Source organism: Capsicum annuum, chromosome 11 (genome assembly GCF_002878395.1).
Source record: "Capsicum annuum cultivar UCD-10X-F1 chromosome 11, UCD10Xv1.1, whole genome shotgun sequence".
NCBI classification, from domain to species: domain Eukaryota; kingdom Viridiplantae; phylum Streptophyta; class Magnoliopsida; order Solanales; family Solanaceae; genus Capsicum; species Capsicum annuum.
This window is the reverse complement of record NC_061121.1, coordinates 36,154,913-36,172,858: the sequence shown is the minus strand read 5'-3', so window position 1 is coordinate 36,172,858 and position 17,946 is coordinate 36,154,913. Positions and strand designations below refer to the sequence as shown.

General features: G+C 35.6%; 1 protein-coding gene across 3 annotated transcripts; it reads left to right on the top strand.

Moving 5' to 3' along the window:
* Positions 1-11,655: 11,655 nt before the first annotated feature.
* On the top strand, positions 11,656-15,329 carry LOC107848009. 3 transcript variants are annotated; one of them, XM_047398726.1, is made up of 3 exons: positions 11,656-11,814; positions 13,516-14,503; positions 14,537-15,329. In XM_047398726.1, exons 2-3 carry the CDS (start codon positions 13,526-13,528, stop codon positions 14,933-14,935), a joined length of 1,377 nt encoding a protein of 458 aa, XP_047254682.1. In that variant the 5' UTR covers positions 11,656-11,814; positions 13,516-13,525; the 3' UTR covers positions 14,936-15,329. The 3 variants fall into 3 exon arrangements, with proteins under 3 accessions (XP_047254682.1, XP_016548145.2, XP_047254681.1); XM_016692659.2 differs by having other exon boundaries at positions 11,657-11,814; positions 13,516-15,329; XM_047398725.1 differs by having other exon boundaries at positions 11,674-11,814; positions 13,498-15,329.
* Positions 15,330-17,946: the final 2,617 nt, after the last annotated feature.

Below are 17,946 nucleotides of genomic sequence, written 5' to 3'. Positions count from 1 at the left end.
CTATCCAAAAGCCAAGTTACAACCAAAGAAAGACCTTTAGATCAATCTTTGAGGATGTTAAGGCTAAGCATGCAAGGGATATGATGATGCATTTGGGAACTACTTGTCTTCCTCAGCATAAGAAATTAGGAGAGAAATAAAAATGAGAGAGTCTTATTAGGGAAAACCCTCACGGGCACCGTAAAATGATGGTAAGTTGAGAGAAACAAAAATAAGAGATTTTTATCGGTGAAAATCCATACGGGAATCGTAAGATGACTGTGAGTTGGGATAGATAAAAATAAGAGAATCTCATTGGTGAAAAACCCTCACGAACACCATGAGGTAATGGTGAGCTAAGAGAAAGAAAGAAGCTTATTGGTGAAAACCCTTCAAGGTGCCACTAGCCCAATGGGGTCTTAAATACAATTGACCTAAGGAAGCAACTCAGTTTCAAGGCCATTAACTCAACAACAATGGGTAGAAATTTTGGATAAAAAGATCAAGCTGCATAATCCAAAATGCATGGAATAATCATTAGTGTTGACTGTCCTTTTTAGATGATTTTTCGTTTCTTTGTTTCAAAAGGGGACATTCATTGTCTTTTATTTCTTCTCTTTATTTTTATTTTATCTTTCTTGAGTCAGTTATCCAAATAAAAATTGTCATTCTTTTTTTCCTTTTCTTGTCTTTGAATCAAGTCCGTGTCAAAACAAGTGAAAAAGATTTCAAAACTGGCTACCAGTTTTTTAATTGTATAAAGTAAGACAAAAGCTAGCACATGAAGGTATGATTGTGAGCCAAAAAAGGGCATGCAGAAAGTTTTGTCAACAGATAAGTCGGGGAACACATGAAAATACCAGGGTTCAAAGGGTCTATCTGAGAAGAATGGCAAAGCAGAGATACTGTGTTTATTTCAGTCACTCTTAATAATCTGAGTTCAGGTCAATGATTCAAAAAGTCAATGATATATGCTAATGGTTGGAAGCAAGGTTAAATGTGACGAAGGAAAGAGCGATCATCGCGAAAGCTAAAGCCACAAACTAGCCACCATGTTTTAAACTCACAAGTTTTCTTTGATTAAATAGGAAACATATTACCTTCAAAGCAGGGACTTTAGAGCATAAACATCAAGGGCTGCAATGCCTCACTTTTACAAATGCAGGAAGCAATATTGTTGTACAGGTTTGATAGTAAAATCATGGTAAAAATTCATCATCCTATATCCCTCGGAAACACACTTGTCCAGAGATTTCAATTTTCATTTGCTAGGTGATACACTTCTTAAATTGAACCTTTACTCCTAGGAGAAGTACCTTCTAGTCGATTCATTCCCCTTGACTCTTAGAAGATGTACCTTTTAGTCAAGTCATTTCCCTTGATTCCTATAAGACGTACCTTTTAGTTGAGTTATCTCCTTTGATTCCTATAAGATGTACCTTTTAGTCGAGTCATTCCCCTTGATTCCTATAAGATGTACCTTTTAGTTGAGTTATTCCCCTTGATTCCTATAAGACGTACCTTTTATTCGAGTCATTCCCTTTGATTCCTATAAGACGTACCTTTTAGTCGATTTATTCCCTTTGATTCCTATAATGATGTGACTTTCCCAAAAGTCCTTTGATGAGAAACTGGGGCTAATTTAAATCTTGTGTTTGGAACTTCGCTTTCCTGGCAAATGAAATCTCTTTATAATAATTTTTGTTTGGGATAATTTTTCTTTTTAGTTTTGATGTGATTTCAGGAGCCCGCCTGAAGAATAGGGCGAATAAATGAAAAGTCAAGCAACATGGTGAAAAAGTTGAAAGTCAAGCAACAAGGTGAAGAAATTAAAAGTCAAAAAATCAAAAAATAGCAAGTCATGAACCCGCCTGAAGAACAAGGTAAAGAAATTGAAAGTCAAGCAACAAGTTAAAGAAGTTGAAAGTCAAACAACAAGTTGAAGAAATTGAAAGCCAAGTAACAAGTTGAAGAAATTGCAAGTCAGGAGCCCGCCTGAAGAATAAGGTGATGAAACTCAAGTCAAGAGTCCAAAAGAAACTACATAGATAGGATTTTGTAATTTCATTTATCTTTTAACTTGTAATTTTCATTTTTGATGTAATGACAGAGCCACGGACCGAAACCTCGATGGAACCTCACTCGACTCTTCAACTCATCACAGTCTCTTTTCTTCCAACTCTGTGAGATACTTGTGACCTGATTTCCTCATAACTTAGGTAGGTAAGATGTCCTAGGCCAAGACCCGGTTGTCCTTCTTCTTTCTGATCCTTTTCTTGAATAATAGCCGGGACAAAATTTTGTCTCGTTGTCTATTTTTTTGTCTGAAAACACTCTGTGTTTACACCTAAAAAAGCACATGATGTAGACACCTAATTTTGTCCCTCCCGAAGTCCAGTTTTATCCATTTTTAGCTCACCTTACCATGCACCCTCACCCGTATAATTATACTCCATAAAATGACAAAAATAACAACCCTTAACAAATTTTACCTTGTTTTAATCCTATCCTAACAACTTCTCCAATTAAAAGCGGACACCTCACCACGTCACACTCCTATATCCACGTGGCCTCCCTTTTCCTTCATATTTTAATTCCCCTCTAACAGAAAAAAGCAAAGAAATTCATCCATTTCCATTCCATGGATATATACACATATAGAGAGTAACCGAATACACAGATCACTCCTCACAGAAATTCCATCACAAGATAATACAATTCACAATCTATTTTTTCATCATCCATAGAATAATATATATATAAGACTCCCTCACAGTACATACTCTCGATCACCATATTTACATACAGACACACATAAAATATACCCAGGACTCTCTTCTTACATTTGGGGAAGATATACTTTCCACAATCAGAGATTCCAAAGAATTCATCTACATACCACCACCAACAGACATTGAAGAAGAATAATAGAGCCTACATACGCAAAACACATGGGTACCCATTCACGAACATACCGTAGTTTTCTTAACAAGGACCCAATTTTCATTTATTCAACATATACACAGCCATACAGTGAGAGACAGAGAGAGAACAAAAGGTAACGAAGAGAGAGATGATGAAAGAGTGAAATCGAGAGAGAAGCGAGGGATCGATGGGGAGAAAGAGAGAATAGGGTCAACAAGAGAGCTTGAAATTTGACCCATTTTCTTCGATCCCTACCATCTCGAAGCTCATCGGAGCTCTGGGGACACGAAAATAGTAGTTTCGATGACCAACGCCTCAAAAACATCCCAAAACACCCAGGAATCCACCGAAATCTGTTTGGATTTCGCTCTATATCATGATTTTCAGTTTGGATTTGGCTCGTTTGAGGTTTTATCTGAGGTTTTTGGATCCGATTTTGTGTTCTAATTATGCAATTTAGCACAATAAAAGTTTCAATTGAGGTCCAATTCTATTCCTTCTCTTCTTTATTTTGTTGTTTATCATGTTCAATGCTATGAATCAAATATGGTGTATTGGTTGATCTATGATGATGTGAATTATTGTTCGTTTTGATTCGGTATTTGTTTTCCTTGATTATGGATTGATTATGGTTTGTGTGATAAAATAATATCTTATTAAGGATTAAGTTGGATTTTAAGGTAAAAGATCAAAAATTATTAAAAGTGAATATTGATTTATTTTGGTTTAGAGATGATTGCCTGATTCGGAATGAACATAGACTTTGTTAAGTTTGATAGTATCATGTTTAGGCCGCGTATCGTTAGGCAAACAATAGGGGTAGGGAAACTTATGGATTGTGAAATTGGTGAAATGTTTGAGATATGTGTTGAATGGTTTTATTTACCGCATTTGAATCAATTGTATTCATTTACCTGGGGAATACCCCGAAGCCATTTGTATTTATTCATCGGGGAATGCCCTAAGGTATCTCGTATTCTGAGGATGTTCGTGATGAAGGCCCGAGGCATCGGGTAAAGCATTAGAGCATAGTTTAGGATTAGTGTAGGTTTACCTTTTAGTACCTTTTTTATTTCAGGTTGTAATAATTGGACAGGACATTATATTTTTGGATTTATTTTGTTTTATGTGTTTGATTGATTGTTTTATGTGTTTTGTGTGGTTTATACATTCGTAGTATTAAATTAGCTGATATACTCCACCAAGCAACCGTGGTCGAACCACGGGATCGAGGGGTGCCAACACCCTCCCCTCGGTCAATAGAATTCCTTAGCCGGAATCTCTATTCGCAAACCAGTCTTAAAGAGTCAAATTATTTTCAAAAGGATTTTCCAAAGGTGACTTGTCACACTGGATTATGCCAAGTGGTGACTCAGAGTTTTGAATATGATGAATCCTCTTCAAAATAATTTTCAATCTTTTGTCGCCTCAATAAATAAAAACCCTTTCAAACTTAAAATCCAATCTTTTTTTGGGAGTTAAAAAAAAGGGGTGTTACACCAATTTCTCCACCAACTTGCCAAAATTCGATGAATTAATCAAGAAAACATCCTCACTCCATCTTATTATTGGATCAGGTGCACTCATTTTATCTTCTCTAGTTTATCTGGTCTAGGTTCCTGACTATTTGGAGGTGGATACATCCTGTCTCTTTTGATATCTATTTTTCAGTCCTTTCTCTCTTAGTTTCTTATCAGATTATCTTGACTATTCTTGTGGTATTACTGGTTTCTGTTTCTCCTTTACTTAGCAGGAGTTAGTTGAGACTAGTATATCTATTTAATGTGGTACATGTTGGTATTTTTTGATTTTGTTGGTGTTACTTTCTAAAGCTGACCAGAGTTCTTGTGGGTAGTATAGTTCTTGTTATTGATTGTCTTTTATCAGAACTTGCGCTATAGTCTATTAGTTTTGTGGTTTTGGTATATGTGTTTGATTTTTGATTCTTCCCTGTAGATTTATCTCATTATTACCATTGTGCCTTTTTAGCCTTACCTATTTATTTTTCAGCAATACCTATTTTCTCGTATTTTTTCTCTTTCCTTATTGAACAGTGGTTATAGTGGTCAATGGTAGACTAGGGTTATGTCATAGGTCGGGGCTGGGGTTGGGGTTGGGGTTTAGGCGTATCTAGGGTAAGGACGGGATCTGGGCTTGGCGATGGGTTAGGATCAGGTCTAGGATTGAGTTTGGGGTTGAGGGCAAGGGGTAGTTGGGTGAGGTGGTATAAGATAGCTTTCAGGTTGAAAGTTGGGTCTCATAACATAGGAACTTTTCAAGGTAAGTCAATAGAGCTCGTGGCAATTCTTAGAAAGAGGAGAATTAATATAGCTTGTGTCCAGGAAATCAAATGGGTAGGCTCTAAGGTGAAAGATGTGGACGGGTATAAGTTGTGGTACTCGGGTAGCATGAGGCATATTGTAACGCCCCAAAAATGGGTCCCGAGATGTCACATGGTATGTCAAACTACAAGTAGTCCTGAGCTAACCCTGAAAGACTGTTACTCATTCTGAAAACCCAAGTGAAAATAATATAAGTATGCGGTACGCTAAAATACTGAAATATTGCCTGAACAGGACTGAGTTCAACTAAACATAATGTTTGAAAATACTTAACTAGGAAATCTGAAACAACTAACACTGAAAAACTGAAATGTATCTAATAGTTGGACAAGCCTCTAATACTGCTACTAGAGAGTCGTTGGGACAGACCTCCAGCTGGCTCAACTATCTAACATAACTAAATAAACTAATTTGGAAAGTTGGAAATCTGAATCACTAGGTCCCCTAACTATGAGGACTTACCAACTACCGAGATATAGATAGAGATGCTCGCGGTCAATCACTCTGCTGGAACTGAGCACCTAAACCTACATTATGAGACAGTGTAGAACATAGACATATATATGGATCAACACTTTTGGAATGTACTGAGCATGTATGGGTGAATACATAAGTAAAATAATATCTCAATAATTACATATACTCATAAAATAATGCATGCTAAATGTAAATAGCTCACATTAGCTTGAATAACTGAAAGCTGAAAATCATGAATTATGAACCATAAAGCATACTGTATAAATCTTGCGAGCCATAACACTTAGTTCTAAAAGTTGTACTTGTAATCTATTTTCAATTTATGCAAGCTAAGCGTAAAAGGACTCACCTTTATATCTGTAACTGAAATTTGAAATCTCATGGCTAATGACTTATGTAAAACAATATCTGAATAAAATTGTGAGCCTTTATACTTAGTTTCCAAAAGCTTTTCTGTTAGGATTACTCTGTTCTGTAGACTGTAGGGAAATACTTTTAAAAACTATTCTACAGTAGAGGTTCTTCTAACTGATATACACTATGTGAGATATCATAGTGTCTAATATCTAGTTCCCTTATACGAAAACCTCACGTTGGGGAGAGGTATCATACTCTTGCCAAAGAGTTAAACCTAATCTAAGTGTGATATCTGTAACTGTCATCCATATAGAAATGGAAATAATCTGAATAATCTGTACCTATGTTAGCTCATAGTTCTGGGGAAGTAGGATGCTCTAAACCTACACTTTCCGCTTGGTGCTAAATACAACTCCCTTTAATTTGTACGCTCATTCTGTAGGAAATCTACTTTAAAAGATAGCATAAAGGTTTGTAATGAAAAATCAATTATGTATCTGTCTATTTAAACTGTAATAAAAACTAATCTGTTTTCTGTAAACTATAATAAAACTGTAAAGTGGATTCCATAACTTAACTAAGGATCAAAAGATTAAATCTTTTTTGAAAAATCTGAATATAGGCTAGTCATAGGATGCTTAAGAGCATTATCTTCTTGAAATATCAATACATATACTTGGGGCTCAAAAACCATGTCTCAAACTCATGTCAAATTATAACAAAGTCATGCTCAATAATCAACATCTTGAAATTCTTGCATAGTCTAGTCAAGATAGTGAAATTCAACTCTCTATGTATATAAAATTCTTCACACACATAAACATGTAAAAGTAGAGATGTAATTCAACATTTAATCACTTGTAACATCAACATGTTTAAAATAATGATAATTGGGTATGAACCCTAAACTGTAAAAACATATAATATCATGTAAATTCAACTTCAAAAATAGTTTTTGGCACAAGGATGAAAGAGGATCCTTGTTCATAACCCCACATACCTAGCTTGATGAATTGAATGTAAAAACTTGAATGTTTGAATCTTTAATGGCGTTCTTGAAGCTTCTTCTTGAATTTCTTGAACCCGGAACTTTAGATTATAAGCTTTCTTGGAGTAGGAGTTATGGAATTGCTCTTGATTCCTGGAGCTAGGTTTTGTTCTTGGAGAAGAAAAAGATGAATCATGAAGCATCTATGCTATTTGGGGCAAATATTATGTGTTTTGGGCGGATTTGGATGAGGGTAAATGACTCAATAGCCCCTCATAAACCCGTCATTTAACAACACAAAAACTGGGTACCGACGCCATCAGCAACGCATCGCGTCGCTCACTACGATGTGATTAGTGATGCATTGCATTGCCTACATGACGCGCCCACTAATGAGATGTGTATATATCATGTCGACGTTCTGTTTTGGCCAACCAAACATGCCCCAAACCTTCTCCAAAAATTTTAAAACTCATCCCAGAGATACTATGGACTACCCTGATCATGAAACAACTTAGAAATTGACATTCCAAGGTTGAAAGGGTCAAAAATAAAATTGTCAAAGTTTAGAGGCCAAAAATGAGACTAGATCTCCAACACTTAGCTAAAATTTTAAGTCCTAAGTCCCTGGTGTGCCTCTTTTGAGCTGAATTGAACTAGAAAGAATATAGGGTATTACATATATGAATGGGGTAGGTATCCTAGTAGATGAAGATATTAGGGCGCAGGTAGTGGAAGTTAAGCAGATTAATGATAGGCTGATGGAGATTAAGTTGGTCATTGGAGGGTCTACTTTGAATATTATTAGTGCCTACGCTCCATAAGCTAGATTAGACGAGGAAGAGAAGAAGATCTTTTGGGTGATTTTGGATGAGGTGGTGAGAGGTGTTTTGATCAATGAGATATTTTTTGTTGGAGGGGATTTCAATTGGCATATTGGGTCTTTATCGAGAGGTTATGATGATGTGCATGACTGTTTCTGTTTCTAGGAATGGAATGAAGGAGGAGCTTTTCTTTTAAATTTTTTTAGGGCTTTTGGATTGTGGATGGCAAATTCGAGCTTTCTAAAGAGGGGGGAGCACCTTATTAACTTTCATAATTCAGTGGCCAAGACCTAGATAAACTTTTTGCTCCCTAGGAAGAGTGATAGAGTGCTATATAAGGATTGTAAAGTTATACCTAGCAAGAATTTGTCAACCCAATATAAGCTATTAGTGATGGACTTGATAATTAAAAAGGGCAAAAAGAAAAGGAGTATGGAGGATCGATCTATGATTAAGTGGAGTAGCTTGAATTTGGCCAGTGCTTTGGAAATAAGGGAGAAGTTGATGATTATATGGGCTTGGGAGAGTAGAGAGGATAGGGATAGTATGTAGGAAACGGCTGCCAGTTTCATTAGAGAGACTGCTGGAGAGGTGTTGGGTATCTCGAGTGGCTGATCTGGCAAGCACTAGGAGGACTGGTGGTGGAACGAAGAAGTTAAGAGAAAGGTGGAGACTAAGAAGATAGCCTATGCTAAGTTGGTTGAGAGCAAGGATGCGGAGGAGAAAAAGATGAATAGGGAAGAGTATAAGTTAGATAGAAAAGAGGCTAAGTTAGTGGTTACGGAGGCTAAGACAACAACTTTAGAGAGCTTGTATCCGGATTTAGAGGAGAAAGATGGTGATAATAAGTTGTATAGGCTTTCCAAGGCCACATAGCTGAGGGTTCATTCCCTTGACCAAGTGAAGTACATCAAGGGACAAGATGGTAAAGTGTTAGTTAAGGATGCCCTCATCAGGAAGGGGTGGAAGTCTTATTATCATAGATTTTTGAACGACGAGGAGAAAAAGGTTTCATGCTGGGAGACTTGAAAAATTTAGAAAGATATCGTGATATAGTTATTGTAGGCGTATCAAGGTTGGGGAGGTCAAGGGGGTTGTTCGTAGGATGCGTAGGGGTAGGGCGACTCGGCCAGATGAGATTTTGATAAATTTTAGGAAGAGCACTGGCGGGTTAGGTTTGGAGTTGATGACTGGATTGTTTAACATCATTTTTAGGGTGGCGAAGATATTCCAAAGCTTGGATATAGAGTATGATGATTCCAGTATATAAGAACAAGGAGGATATTCAAAGTTGCGACAACTATAGGGGTGTCAAGTTATTGAGTTATACAATGAAGGTTTGGGAAAGGGTGGTAAAGTTGAGGCTGAAGAAGATCATGACTATTTTTTAGAATCAGCCTGATTTCATGCCAGGTCACTCTACTACTGAGGCTATTCACTTTGTGAGCAGATTAGTGGAGTAGTTTAGGGAGAGAAAGAAGGACTTGCACATGGTGTTTATTGATCTTGAGAAAGAGTATGACAAAGTCCCCAGGGAGATTCTGTAGAGGTGCTTGGAGGCTAGAGAGGTGCCCATGTTTTATGCTTAGTCGATTCAGGACATCACGACGACGCGAAAACTAATGTGAGGATGATAGAAAGAGATTTAGAGCATTTTCCTATTTTAAAAGGATTACACCAGGAATCGACCTTAGCCTATTTTATTTGCCTTGGTGATAGAGGTTTTGATGCGGCGTATTCAAGGAAAGGTGCATTGGTGTATGCTATTCACTGATAATGTTGTTCTGATTGATGAGACTCGGGGAGGAGTTAATGATAAGTTGGAGATTTAAAGCCAAACCCTTGAGTCTAAAGGATTTAGGTTGAGTAGGACCAAGACGGAGTACTTGGAATATAAGTTTAGTGATTTGTCGCATGAGGCTGACTTAGTAGTGAAGCTGGATTCTCAAGCCAATCAGAAGAGGAAGAGTTTCAAGTATCTTGGGTCTATGATTTAGAGGGATGGTGAGATTGATGAGGATGTCACGCACTGTTTGGTGAAAGGTGGTTGAAATGGAGGCTGGCTTCGGGAGTGGTGCCTCCGAAGCTTAAAGGTAAGTTCTACAGAGTGGTAGTTCAATCGGCTATGTTGTATGGAATGAAGTGTTAGCCAGTTAAGAACTCCCACATCCAAAAGGTGAAGGTGGTAGAGATGAGGATATTTCGACGGATGTGTCAACTTACCATGAGATATAGAGTTAGAAATAAGATTATTTGGGAAAATGTGGGAGTGGCTTCGATGGAGGACAAGATGCTGGAAGTGAAGTTACGATGGTTCGGGCATGTGATGAGGAGGTGAACGAATACTCCAGTGCGGAGATGTGTGAGGCTGACTATAAATGGTTTGAGGCAGCGTTGAGTAGGCCAAAGAAATATTGGAGGAAGATGATTAGACATGATATGGAGCAGTTATAAATTATGGAGGACATGACCTTTGGTAGGAAAGTGTGGAGGATGCGTATTAGGGTAGATGGTTAGTGGGTAGGAGTTCGTCCGTAACAATAGGGAGAGAGCTTTGTTTGTATTTGCGCTTGGAGTTTCTTGTTTGTGATGTTTCAGTGAAGTATATGATTTCAAATTGGTAGTTTATTGTATTATCTTCTAGTTGTCTTGTTTCCTATATTAGCTAGCAGTGTGTTATCTAATTTTGTTGTGTGCTTTTATGTTTTTTATTGATTATACTATTATTTGTCTTGAGTGGGGGGTCTATTAGAAACAGCCTCTCTGAGGTAATGTTATGGACTGCGTACACAGTACCCTCCCCAGACGTTACTTTATGGGAATACACCGGATATGTTGTTGTAAATGTTTAATGCATATCATTTTTAATAGTAATACTTTCAAGAGTTTTTTCTGGCGTACAAACAAGGATAGGGTGGTTAGTTCATTCTGTCGTATGCATTTTAGATTTTCTAATTAATTTCATTCCATTCAAGGCATGTCTATCAAACTCATAAATTGAGTAAATTACATTAATTACCTATATTCAGTACATTTTAAAATCAATACGCATATTATTCAGAATTCTTGATAAATTTTATATTCTATATTCTTATTTTTTTTTAAAACGGATTTAACCCCTTGTATGATGAAATTCTTTTACAAAAGAGCGCCATTTCATCTAACCAAATGATTTAGATAAATTAAATTGAATAATTACTAAGCAAATTAAGATTAAAAATACAAATGACCAATATTTACGGTGTAAGAAAATAATTAATAAGTGATCAATGAAGTGAATTGAGAACCTGAGGTATAGGGTCCAAATCACAGCAGAGGGAAAAAATATATTATCCTCCCATGGATAGAGTTACCCAGTATTTATTGCCGGTGGAAATGTGGCAAATACACCATAGCTATAATCAAGATTCGTGAAAGCTGAGCCAAACACCAAGGTTACGAACAACATGTCATCATTTCTTATTGAGGATAATTGCAAAAACGCATATTTCCCCCAAAATATATGCAAATCACAAAAACGCTTATATAAATAAACTTTTTCTCATTTGTATTAGTTTTGGTGAGCATAGTTTACCAGGTATTTATTGCTGATAAAAAGTAATAAGTAATCCATGAATTTATTCAAGGTGTTGCCCACGCATCATGATTTAAAAAAAAAAAAAAAAATTGTAATAATTTCTTATTCAGGATAATTGCAAAAACACATTTTTCCTTAAAGAAACATATACAAATAAATTTCTATAGTATATACTAATATGGGAAGTTCTCTCTTGTTTTTAATAATATACAAAGGCCAATTGAGTCAAAATATAAAAGCCTTTTACCCTAGAAAATTCTCTCTCTCTCGCCGTTCTTCAAATGTTTCGCCAATTATTCTTCTAATAAACATCCAATTTCTCCTCTTAATTACTTTGCTTTACAGGTAATTAATCATGTTTTTTTGGATTAATATTTTTATCTTTTTGTTCATTGATTTTTTTATATATATGAATAAGAGGAAATTAAGGTTTTGGTTTAATTAGTAATTGGGCCTCTTTGTTATTCTTGGTGTTATGTGTATGTAAGTGTGTTTTTTTATGTGTTGAATTTTGGTGTGGATTGTAAGTAATTAGGGAAATGCTACTTTATGTGTTTATAAAGTGTTTGATAAGATGTCAATCAGAAAAATCATGCCTATTGTTTTGGCAGATTTTTCATTACTATTTTATTCTGCGTAGAAATCGTAATTTGAACAATTTATGTGTTAATTGACGAAACTAGCGAAGGTGTTGAGCAAAAGCTTGATATTGGAAGAAGTACTTTAGAGGATAAGGGTTCGTTTGGTAGTTGATTAGAGTTATGCAGGGATTAGTTAGGACCTTGTATTATTTTATGCAGGGTTTGAGTTTAGTTGTTTATGTATTAGTTATTCCATCTTCTATTCTGCATAAAATAATACATAAAGATTCTCTCATTACTTATACCTGTATTAGCTGTGTAAATTCTCTAAATTGCAAACCAAATGTTAATTCTATACATGAATAATTTACCTTCTAACAAGCAACCAGACATGGTATTTGCTATACAAAATTAATACTTGCGTAATACACCTCCAAATCAGGTATTAAATATCCCTTAGGCTTTCTGGATAAGTAGAATTGAGATATAATACATGCATTATAGGTTTAGTTGGCATGAGAGGAGAAAAGTTGAGGTGAGACTAGATGGGACTATACTGCCAAAATGTAAACAATGTAGATATCTAGACTTGTTTCAAGAGAATGAAATGATAAATGACGATGTTACTAATAGGATTAAAATTATATGGTTGTGAGGGAGAAGTGCTATCAGGGTATTATGTGATAGAAGGATACCTACTAAAGTGAAAGGTAAGTTCTATAGGATAACTTTAAGACCGACTATTTTATATGGTAGTCAATGTTGTGTTGCTAAAAGTCCAACATATCCACAAGATGAGTGTTGTGGAGATGCAGTTGCTAAGATGGATATGCGGTCATATAAGATTAGAAATGACCACATTCACCAGAAGGTGCAAGTAGTACACATTCAGGATAAAATGCGAGAAGGTTGTTTGAGATGGTGTGGACATGTTCTGTGCCAACATATAGACGCTCGGTCCGTAAGTCTGATACTATGATAAGTTGAGATGTCAACAGGGGATGGGTAGACCTATAATCACATGGAAGAAAGCGATCTCAAAAGACCTCCAAATGCTTGGCATCAATATGGACCTAGCTAAAGATAGGACAATGGAAGAAAAAGACCTATAGGTGATAGTCACTACTTGAGTATATATGTTAGACTAGTATGCAACTTTTATTTTTGTTAGTGGTATTATTTGTATCTAGTTTTAACGTATTTTGCAGTTTTATTTTATTTTTTATGATGATGATGATATGATTTGAGCTTAAATGAAGAAATGGGGATTTATATAGCCGACCCCAACTTGTTTTGGGACTGAGGCGTAGCTGTTGTTGATTCTAAGTATCTAGTGTGTTTGGTTTTTAAGATTGAGAAGCATGAAAGTTAGTGCCTTTTGATCACCGCAAATTTGAATTTGTGATTTAAGATTTAGTTTTAAAAGCTAATACTTGCAAGTATTTAGTATGTTTGGTTGTTTCAGTTGATGCAGGATGGATAGGGTTTGCATCTATATTGCTTACAATGGCAAATGGACTGCAGATAACAAGTATTTGGATCATGAGATCAAGCTAATTCTTGTGAATGATGGGATAACATTTGAAGGTCTCGTCGAGAAGATTTTTCAGGTTCTACAACTGAAAATGGGTGAGATTAAAGCAAATATTTGGTTTGATACGAATCTAGAAACAAGCAAAGGAATGCTAGTAACAAACGACGAGGAAGTTACTACTTGCATCTACTTGCTGAAAAATGATCCAAATTTCAAGACTTCCCGTTTCATTGTTGATATTGCGGAAGGCAACTCTTTGTCCATCGTCAATATTGTACAACAAGAGGAAATGCAGATTGAAAGAGATGAAGCATCCATACCGGTTGAGCCAATATCAGAGTTTGAACCTCTGGAAACAAAATCATCACATGTTATGAAACTGCGTAAAAGGCCCCAGAACAGAAAAATATCCAAAAAAAGAAAAAGGTCAAGGAGTAAAAGAGAAGATTTGCCTAGCGTGATTTTGAGAGAGAATGCTTCATTGGATGAAATAGTTGTGGGGTCTCTGTTTGCGAACAAAGAATGTTTAAAGAAATGTTTCACAAATAGCGCAATCAGAAACCACTTTAAATTCAAGACCGTCAGATCAACCAAAAAAAGATATTATCTCAAGTGTTATGATGATGAATGCAATTGGTTTTTGCATTCTTCCCGGATCAATGATTCTGCGTTATTCAAGATATGTAAGTATGTAAAAACCCATACTTGCTCTGCTGATGTGTTTAAACCTGACCAACAACGGCACGCAACATCAAGGGTCATATCTGGTTACATCCGTGAGCTTCTACCTGAATATGAAACAGAAATGACACCAAATTTTGTGAAGGAAGAAATGAGAAAGAGATATGGACTGAACATTAGTTACCACAAAGCATGGCGTTCAATACAATTAGCTTTTGATGTGAAAAATGGAAGTCCTGAACAGAACAATGAATTGCTTCTGTCTGAACAAGAACAGAACAATGAATTACTTCTGTCTGAACCAGAACAGAACTTTGAATTGCATCCATTTGAACCAGAACAGAACAAGGAATTGCTTCCATTTGAACCAGACCAGAACAATGAACTGCATCAATCTGAACCAGAACAGAGCAATGCATTGCTTCCGTCTGAGCCAGAACAGAAGAAAGAACTGCTTCCATCTGAACCAGAACAGCACAATGAATTGCAGCTGTCTGAACCAGAAATGAAGAAAAAATTGGTTGTGTCTGAACCAGTACAGAACAATGAATTGCTTCAATCTGAACCAGAACGGAAGAAAGATTTGCTTCCGTCTGAACCAAAACAGAGCAACGAATTACTTCCATCTGAAGAAACAAACCTCGGAAGGGATGATCAGACTCAAACCTGATAAAGAGTCCAACAAAAATTGTAGCATGCTATATATTTCTTTCCAAACCTGGACAATTGATAGCTGGATTTGGTCTCAAGGGCAGCTTACTCTGGACACAATAATTTACATAATAGTTATTCGGGAACTAGCTAATCAGAGATTCACACTGTTGTACAAAGGGAAGTTTAGTGAGTTTCATTTTATTAGGTTTATCATTTTCCTTTTTAATACTATAGTTTGACAGAATATGTTTCTGGCAATGCTTTCTTTTCCTGTGAACTGCATTTGAATATGATAAAAGGGAGTGATAGATAATCGTCCAGCTTTTGGACGCACTTCATTTGAGATGGTAAACACTTCATTGAACATAGATTAAATTATTATGGGAAACTTTCATTGAACGTATGTTTCATTCTTAAGCTCCATATCTGCTAGTACTTGAACCTTTTAAGTTGTAGTGTTAATTTACAATTTACTTTTCTATTACCAGTTCTCCTGGAGTCATATTTCATTCGAAAATTGTGAATTGGAAGAGCAATGGCTGCTCCAAACCGAGACTTCCATGGTGGCATAATAAGTAGGCAAGACAGCTAAATTGCCTGGGGATCATGTAAGTAGGCAAGACAGCTAAATTGCCTGGGGATCATATACAAAATTCATCATCCTACCTTCTGTTTATACTTTACCGTCATTGCTATGGGAACTTTTTGGGACATGAATGCTAATTCTGTTCACTAAAAGCGAACAGAAGGACAATTCCTTATTGGACCTTGGCTAATCAATCCCCAGAAAAAGTTATAGTTTCATAAATAGCTATAGTTTGTATCACAGAAAATAGTCTATTATTCTTAGTCGAAATCTCAATTACACACTCAATCTTTAAAGGTGACCTATTACCCCTAGACTATTTTAAAGTGGAATTATTACCCCCTGAACGCTGACATGGCAAGAGAGTGTCCTGTCTTTATTCATTTTCTTTATTCATTTTTAATATTTCTTTATTTTCTTTATTCATTTTTAATTATTTTTTTTCTTTATTCATTTTCTTTCTTCTTCTTCATTTTCTTCTTACAAACAATGACATCCAAAACTCATCAATGACATCGAAAATTAATTTATCATTTTTCTTATCTCCAAGCCCAAAATCGATTGGTTTCGACTTCAAATTCGTCGAAAAATTCAAAATGGGTATTGTTCATTGTTTCCAACTTCAAGATTGTCGGGAATTTTAAAATCGCTATTGTCCCTTATTTACCACTTCAAAGTCGTCGTAAATTTTAAAATAGGTATTGTCCATTGTTTCTGACTTGAAGGTCGTTGAAAATTTCAAAATTTTCTATTGTTATTGAAAATTTTAAATTTGGTATTGTTCATTGTTTCTGGCTTTAAGGTCGTCAAAAATTTTGAAATTCGTACTTCGTTGTTTTCGGATTTTAGATCGTCGAAAATTTAAAAATTGATATTGTTCATTGTTTCCCACTTCAAGGTTATTGAAAATTTTAAATTCGATGTTGTTTATTATTTTCGACTTCAAGATCATCGAAAATTTCAAAATCAATATTGTCCATTATTTTCGACTTCAAGGTCATCGTAAATTTTAAAATGGGTATTGTCCATTATTTCCGATTTCAAGGTCATTGAAAAATTCAAAAATCTGTATTGTTTCCGACTTTAAGGTCATTGAAAATTTTAAATTCAGTATTGTTCATTGTTTCCGGCTTCAAGGTCATTGAAAATTTTGAAATTGGTATTGTTCGTTGTTTTCGAATTTAAGATCGTCGAAAATTTAATAATTGATATGGTCATTGTTTCCCACTTTAAGGTTGTCGGAAATTTTCAAATTCGATGTTATTTATTGTTTTCGACTTCATCACACAGTTCATAACCAAAGAATCGACAACAAACCAACATGAGCAATTATTCACCGACAAAGATCAAACAATACACAAACATTCAATCTCAACATCGCACGTCACTCCTCATTTTTCCATTAACAACAAACATACAGCTGATCAGATACATACATAAATTTACACACACATAAGGAACGAAAAATACACATAAACACACTTTATTGGGATTGAAAAACAACAATCCAAAACACACGCACTCAAAATAAGGGAGAGAACAAGCAAATCGCGAGAAAGAGAGGTAAAAGGGAGACCCACATCGATCAAAACTCACACATACGCTTGCCGGAGAACACCCATCACCGGAAAAACTAAGGGAGACCCACCAATACACACACATACCACCACTACAATTGTTGGACAAAAAAAAAAGTGAACGGTAGAAATCTTTAAACTATTTCTCAAAACATTCTTTGATTTGGGGAAAATGATAAAATAGAAAGGAAAGAAAATTTAATGAATATTTGAATTTGGCTTTTGAGACGAGAAAATGAAAATGAAGAGAAAGGAGAAAGATGAATAGAAATGGAAATGAAGAATAAAATAATGAAGTAATAATTGTAGAAGAAAATGAATAAAAAATTAATTAAAGAAAAATTAAATATATTTTACAGGTGTCAAAATGCGTGTATCTCACCTCTCAACATAAATGTGGTCGTGACTTTTCAGAGGTGTCATAATTTTTGTTTTAAATAGTTCAGGGGGTCATAAATTCGGTAAAAAAAGGTTCAGGGGCGTAATAAATCACCTTTAAAGATTGAGTGTGTAGTTGGAATTTCGACTAAAGGTTTGAGGGTAACATACCATTTTCTCTTTGTATCATAATTGTGAATAGTAGCTATAGTTTGGATCAAAGTTATGAATGGTAGTTATAGTTTGCATAATTACAATCCATAGCAACCATTTTAGAGAGAGAGAGGAGAGCTGCTAGATACATGTTGATACATCCTGTCACCCTGATACTGGTTATATCTCATATACAAGTTGATACAGGTTATATCTCAGATACAAGCTGATATAGGTTGTATTTCAGATCTCTCTTTCTCAATCTGCCTGTATCTCTGATCTCTCCTCTTTCCCAATCTCGCACACATATGCACATTAGTTTTGAGACTGAAA